General features: G+C 66.5%; 1 protein-coding gene across 1 annotated transcript in view; it reads right to left on the reverse strand.

Moving 5' to 3' along the window:
* Positions 1–271: 271 nt before the first annotated feature.
* Positions 272–6,423, reverse strand: part of MNEG_0105 (hypothetical protein) — a gene marked incomplete at both ends in the record, with an annotated part of 6,758 nt that continues 606 nt past the window's right edge. The window contains 16 exons of the mRNA XM_014051417.1: positions 272–385; positions 469–549; positions 735–787; positions 1,110–1,232; positions 1,588–1,665; positions 1,832–1,939; positions 2,430–2,532; positions 3,025–3,153; positions 3,417–3,506; positions 3,825–4,020; positions 4,274–4,392; positions 4,594–4,727; positions 4,988–5,036; positions 5,507–5,623; positions 5,872–6,006; positions 6,231–6,338. Coding sequence (XP_013906871.1) covers positions 272–385; positions 469–549; positions 735–787; positions 1,110–1,232; positions 1,588–1,665; positions 1,832–1,939; positions 2,430–2,532; positions 3,025–3,153; positions 3,417–3,506; positions 3,825–4,020; positions 4,274–4,392; positions 4,594–4,727; positions 4,988–5,036; positions 5,507–5,623; positions 5,872–6,006; positions 6,231–6,338 — 1,737 coding nt within the window. The remainder of the gene's footprint in view (positions 386–468; positions 550–734; positions 788–1,109; positions 1,233–1,587; positions 1,666–1,831; positions 1,940–2,429; positions 2,533–3,024; positions 3,154–3,416; positions 3,507–3,824; positions 4,021–4,273; positions 4,393–4,593; positions 4,728–4,987; positions 5,037–5,506; positions 5,624–5,871; positions 6,007–6,230; positions 6,339–6,423) is intronic.

Consider the following 6,423-nt stretch of genomic DNA (forward strand, 5'->3'; position numbering starts at 1 on the left):
GAGGGTGCGAGGCGCGCACGGACGGCAAGACACGGCCGGGCACCGGAAGATTGGGCGGCAGCGCGTGCGGGAAGGATGCGCCCAGCGCTCAGGGTCCAACGGGCGTCGCGCGCCGCACTCACGCGCTGTGAAGGAGTAGGTGAGCGGGTTGATGCGGCTGTACCACTGCAAATTCACGTTGTTGGCCAGGCAGATGCGCGCGCAGGGCGGGTCGCAGAGGGTGAGAGCGAGGCGGCTTGAAGACTGAAAATATGGAAGGATCAGGGAGGGTTCAGGGACCGTTCCAAAGCGCGTCTCCCGCCCGCAGGTCGCGGCGCGGCCGCCCCCGCGATACCCGGTAGGAGCGCGCAGAATTGTCTGCGGGGGCAGAGCTGCGGGGGCAGAGCTGCGGGGGCACAGGGAATGGCGGCGGAGGGAATGGCGGCGACTGCGGCGCTGGCGGCGGCGGCGGCAGAGCCGCGCTCTCACCCTCCACCAGACGGGTATGTTGTCGAAGCGGATAATGAAGCCGGACACAAACGTCAGCGTGGCCACGTAGGTCGGCAGGGCCTGGCCGGGGGCAGGGAAGTGGGGGGAAGGGGGGAGCGAGGTGTCGGAGTGATGGTCAAAGGGCCGGGCGAGGGGCGCTACGGGTCGCGGGGCGGCGCGGGCGCGCCCGCCGCGACGCAAGGAGGCGCGGGCGGCGAAGGCGGCGGTGGCGGCGGCCGTTGGGGGATGCTGGTGTGGCCACTCACCGCGTTGGCGACGTCTATGGTGGGGCACAGCGCTGAGATGGAGTAGGCCATTGCTGAGGAATCATGAGGGAGGTGCGGGCAAGGTCAAGAGGGACCAAACTTGAGGCAGGTGTGGCTCCAAGGGGAGCCGTGTGCACTGATCGCATCCTTGCGCCAACAGGCACCTTTTGGAACCAAGCAATCGGTCAAGTGGTGCGGGGTCACAAGCGGCAAGGCGGAGGGGCACCAGCTGCAGCCACCGGCACGGCCCAAGCGGCGCAGCCGGCCCGGGTGCCGCGTCAGCCAGCACGGCTAGTGCGGCAGACGAGCGTGCGGCGAGGCCGGAGGGCACAGGAGGGTGAGGGCTGGGGAATTGTGTCTTTTCTCGCTGCTCACTGATGCCGACGCAGAGTGTCGCAAAGTAAACCATCCAGACCACCAGGAAGCTGCCCTGCATCTTGGCCCCAAAGTACACGATGACCGCCATCATGATGCTGCCCACAATCGCGATGCCGATCTCTGAGGGGCGCATCCAGGGGGGCGGGTTGCGGGGGGGACGGGGGGCTGGACATGTAAGCAAGGTGTCAATATCGGCCGACTGTTGTGGATGGGGCATTTGTGGGTCAGGGGTAGGGCGGTTGAGGGGGGGGCTTGCTACCGTAATGTCGGGAGCCAGGTTTGCGAGTGGTCTGGCAGGTGACAGCAAAGCAAGAGGCCGGCAGGGACATCGTGAGCAGAGCAAGAGGCGGCGGTGCAGAGTAAGAGGCACGGTCAGCCAGGAGGAGCTGCTGAACGCAACCCTCGGGGCTGGGGAAGAGGGGCGGGGCTGCGATTGATGAAGAGATTGGTGGCTCTCATGGGGATCGAACCTCACCCTCTATCATCTTCATCATGAGGTACGTGGACACCCTGTAGAGCCCGTCGTGCCGCTCCCTCACAAACAGCGGCCGCTCTGCGAGGCGCGTCGCGGGCGTGGGGCCGGGCCACAAACGTCACGGAAGCGCCTTTTTGCCATCTGCCTGGAACTTCCCGGGGCCGTCCTCTCAACAAAGCAGCGCCCCGCCACAGGAGAGGGCCGCCAGGGCATCCCACACCCCCACCCCCGGCGGGCGGCTCACCCATCACGAGTGAGGGCACAAAGGTCGCGGCCCCGAAGGCGGGGATGGTGCACCACATGAAGAGCAGCGCGGCAATGTTCAGGTAGTTTTCCAGCGAAAAGTCCGCACCTGGAAAAGACAGGACGCGAGATTTGTGGTGCGTTGTGTGGTTGGGGTGACCGTGTGCGATTGTGGGTTTGATGGGATGAGGGGGGGGGGGGTGCGGCGTGTGGGGGAAAAGGGGTGGTGAAGGTCGTTGGGGTTGTTGTGGCCAAACGGGTCGGAATGGCAAGGGCGCATGGGGGCAGCCCGTGGCATTGACACGAGTGAGCTGGTGTGAGCAGGGTGTCTGGGGAGTATGGGCTGGCAAGCAGGCATGCTGGCGCTCGCAGGTGGCCTGACTGCCCGTCTGAACCGGCGGCGCAACACTCAGGCCCAAGAGGAACGCCCCGCCCCTCGCGGTGCGCGCTGGCACACGCAAGCGCCCGCCCACGTCACGCACAAAACTCCTGCTGCTGTTCAGCAGCTTGAGCAGCTTCGCCACCAGGCGCCAGGCCCTCCGTGCTGATGCTACGGCGCCATGCACTTGGTTCCCTTGGGTTCATATGCCGCGTCTCACCCATGCCCCAGAAGAGCGTCACCAGCAGCGCCCCCATGACGACCTTGTCCGCCAGCCTGGCGGCCAGGAATGAGGGGTCCCGCCAGTTGAGGAACGTCCGGTACTGTGAACAGGCGAGCAGAGGTTCAAGAGTCGGGTTTCAGGGTTTGATAGGGTGGGGCGGGGCAGGGGTGAGATGAGGGGGGGCGTGCTGTGCTAGCATTTGATGAGAGAGAAGAAAGGTCAAATTGCATCAGCTGTGAAGCAAGTGCAAAGGCAGGGGCAGGCAAGGCGCGGCGAGGGCGCGGCGCTCGGCGGCCAGGTGTTGATGGGAGGTGTGCGATGGTGACAAATGGCACGAAGTGCATGGGGGAGGGCTCCCAAGTGTGGCAGGTGCGGAGCAGGCGGTCATGGGGCTGCACAGCCGAGCAGCCCAAGCGACAGCGGCATCCACCCCTCATCAGAGGACAGGGGGGCATAATGCCCCTGCCCAAGTTGCACCATGCCACACTTACTGGCCAGCCAGCCAGCCGGTCAACTAGCCCTGCAGCCATCCGTCCATCCAGCCAGCTAGCCGGCCCGCCCACACCCCCCCCCTCGCGTCCCCCCCCCTCACCCGCAGCAGCACCCAGAGCGACCACCACCACGGCGTCACGGTGGCGTGCCGCACCGCCAGCTCACGCGCCACCGCAGACGGCACCAGGTGGCGCTCAGACACCAGCTGGGACACGCGCTTCTCCGTCACCTGCCGGCCGACGGCGGTGTGCGACGCAGACGGTTATTGACCAAAACGCTTGCCTGGTCACGTGACTTGATGAGGACCCCGTCCAAATCGTAATACCAAACCTCAAAGCGCCTCTGTGAGAAATCCAATTCAAGGTTGCACGCCGCCCCCTGCCGAAACCCCCCGACGACCCCAGCCTGTGGGAAAGGCCGCCCAGCGTAAACTCCCGAGCAGAGGCCGCCCGTTCGGGCATGCTCGTTTGGCTGCAGCGTCCCCGGCCCCACCTTTTTGAGCTCTGACGCCTCGTACGCATCCGCAAACACCGCCGCGTCGCCGCGGCGGTCCGCCAGGGCAAACAGGTCCACAAACCACTCCTGCGGGGGGCCAGAAGAGGGCCGGGTGCGTAAGCGGTGGCGGGCAGGGCAGCGCAGGGGTGCGTCAGGGGTGTCGTGATGGCAAAGCCAGGAATGCGGCAGTTGGCAAAGTGAGGGGCAACCCCGATTTCCGAAAAGAGGTGCACGGCGCAGGAGGCGTGTGCCTCATGCAGGCGGCGCGGACCGGTTCAACGTCCAGAGAGGCTGGCTGCGCCTGGCGAGGTGGGGTTGCGCCCTGTCTGCAGGGCCCAGTGCGGCGGCTTTCGACGGCATGCGCGTAGAGATGACAACAGCAGCCCATGTTGCGAGTGCCCCGACCTCGTGAACCACACAATAAGCAGCCAAAGGCAACAGGATAGAGCCAAAGCCGATGCCCAAGCGCACCACTTCGTTGAGGTTGGGTTGGTAGGAGAGGCCGCTGGTGTGCGCGGCCGGGAGCGAGCGCATGTAATCGACGGCGGGGGCGCCGCTGGCCCCAAAGTACACCAGGCGGCCTTTCACCAGCATCATCAGGCTGTGGGAGGCCCAGTGGGATGATATGCTTCAGCGGAGGCGCGCTTGAGGTGCAGTGACGTGTTTGATCGGCTGGAGCGGCGCCTGGGGCGAGCCCTCGCGCGCCGCATGCCGGGACGGGTTGGTGGTGAGTTTGTGGTTGGCCCTGCTGCCGCTGCCGCCAAAGCCGCCAAAATTTCATCAGATCCGCCAGCACACAAAGCGCAAGGCAGCCGAGCCGCCCATCGCGGCGCAGCGCGGCGCCGCGCAGCCACGAGCAGACCCTGAGCGGAGCGCGCCTGTCGAACAGGGAGAAGGCGTAGGCGGTTGGGGAGTGGATGGTGGCCACAATGGTGACGCCCTCTGACGTCAGACCCTTGACCAGGGAGATCACCTGCCCGAAAGAGGGGGGTCACAAGGTGGCATCAGGGCGTGTGATGAGGCCGTCACGCCTGCCAACAACAGACACAAGCTAGCGTGCTTCTCAAATCCATCTCCTAGTCCACTTAAATTTGCCTGGCATGCCCTCAAATCAACAGCTGTAAAGTCAAGCGATCACGCCCGCCCCATGCAGCGGCGCCCACCCCCCCCCCACCTCGTTGGCCGTGAAGCTGTCGAGGCCGCTGGTGGGCTCGTCCAGCATGAGGACGCGCGGGTTGGTGATGAGCGCGATGCCGATGTTGGTGCGCTTGGCCTGGCCCCCGCTGATGCCCTTCTCCAGGGGGTTGCCTGCGCGCAGGGTTGGTGGAGGGTGGTCAAGAACCGCGAGAGGGCAAGGCACAGTCAACAACCATTGGGAAGCGTGCTGACGCAAACCACGCAGCTGCCACGCGTATGCATATCGATGATGGCCGTCGAATCGCCCCTATTAAACGACACCGGGCAGGGTCACATACCACTAGCACACGGCCCCTGTCTCGGCTGATTGGCCAAGGCACAACAATCGCCACAATTACGGCGGATCATCCTGGGCAGGATACGGCACGCACCTATCTTGACCCCGCGGCACGTTGTCAGGGCCAACTTGTCCAGCAGCTCCTGCGCGCGCGCGCGCGCGTGTGTGTGTGTGTGTGTGTGTGTGTGTGTGTGTGTGTTTGTGTGCGCGCGCGTGTGTGTGTGTGTGGGGGGGGCGTGTGTGCGTGTGGGTGTGCGCGTGTGGAACGGTGTCAGGAGGGGTGATGGATTGTATCAACAGTAAGGGGGTGGGGAGGTCGTTGGTAGGTTTGATGGTTGATGGTTGGTGTTTGTGCATTTACCACCTGCACGCCAGCTGCATCTTGGGCGATGGCGAGAAGCCGGCGGGCGCAAGCGCTTCATTGTGCCGGCCGCCGCAACTGCCCCAGCGTGCTCGAAAGTTCAACTCATAGCAGGCCACGGCGCGCCGCGGACAAACAAGACGCGCAGGAAACAGACCTGCAGCCACTACACTCTCACGGGCCCCCTCCACTGCAACCGTGCGGGCGCAGGCATATAATCCATGCAGCGCGCGAAGCCGCGTGCGCGCCCACCTCCACCGCGTCCCTCTTGGCTGCGCGCCCCTCCTGCCGCGGCCGCGTGAGCTCCGCCGTGTACAGCAGCATCTCCTCCACAGTCAGGCCCGGCAGCAGCGTGTCAAACTGCTCCACCTGGGGGGACGCGGGAGCAAGGGGGCAAGGGGTGGGCAGGGGCAGGGCCGTGAAGGTCGGCAGGCGGGGTGCGGATGAGCAACGCGCGGCAGGAGTGGGGAATGGACGCGGCGATTTGAACGACCACCAGGGCGGCAGCTGGCGCAGCATCCTCGCGTCCCAGCCGACGGGGCCTGGCCCCACCCCGCTGCCGCCTCGCGCTGCCGCACGCCCCCTGATGCCCCCCGCCGCTGCGGCGCGGGGCTCACGTATCCGGTGTACCGCCGCAGGAAGGCGCGCGTGGGCTTGTTGCCGGCGAACAGGATCTCCCCCGTGGCGCGGCCCGCGGTCTTGCGCCCCGCCAGCAGATCCAGCAGCGTCGTCTTGCCGCTGCCGCTGGGGCCCTGGGAGCGACGCGCGCCGTGCGGGATGGGTCGAGACGGCCGGCTCGGCACAGGAATCAGCCCAGCGGCATGCGCGCCGCAGCACCAACCCGACCGCCCGGCATCAGCCGCAGACGCGCAGGGCGGAGCCCAGCGCGCCGCTGCCCAGCCTCAATGGCGCGCCCTCCCGCCCGGCCCCCACCAGGGCCCATGTTCCCAGGCGGGCGCCCGACCCCGCCCCTCACCATGAGCGCAGACATGGCTCGGGGCTCGAAGAACCCCGTAATCCCCGTCAGCAGGTTTATGGTCTCCCGCTTCTTTGACGCGTGGTTTGCCACGCTGTAGGTCAGGTCCTGCGGGTGGGGGCGCACAGCGGTCCAGCAGGGTCGTCTGCAGTGGGCTCCGCTGCCGCCGACCCCGCTACTGGCGGGTCGGCGC

This window comes from Monoraphidium neglectum, assembly GCF_000611645.1.
Source record: "Monoraphidium neglectum strain SAG 48.87 unplaced genomic scaffold scaffold00007, whole genome shotgun sequence".
Taxonomy (NCBI): Eukaryota; Viridiplantae; Chlorophyta; class Chlorophyceae; order Sphaeropleales; family Selenastraceae; genus Monoraphidium; species Monoraphidium neglectum.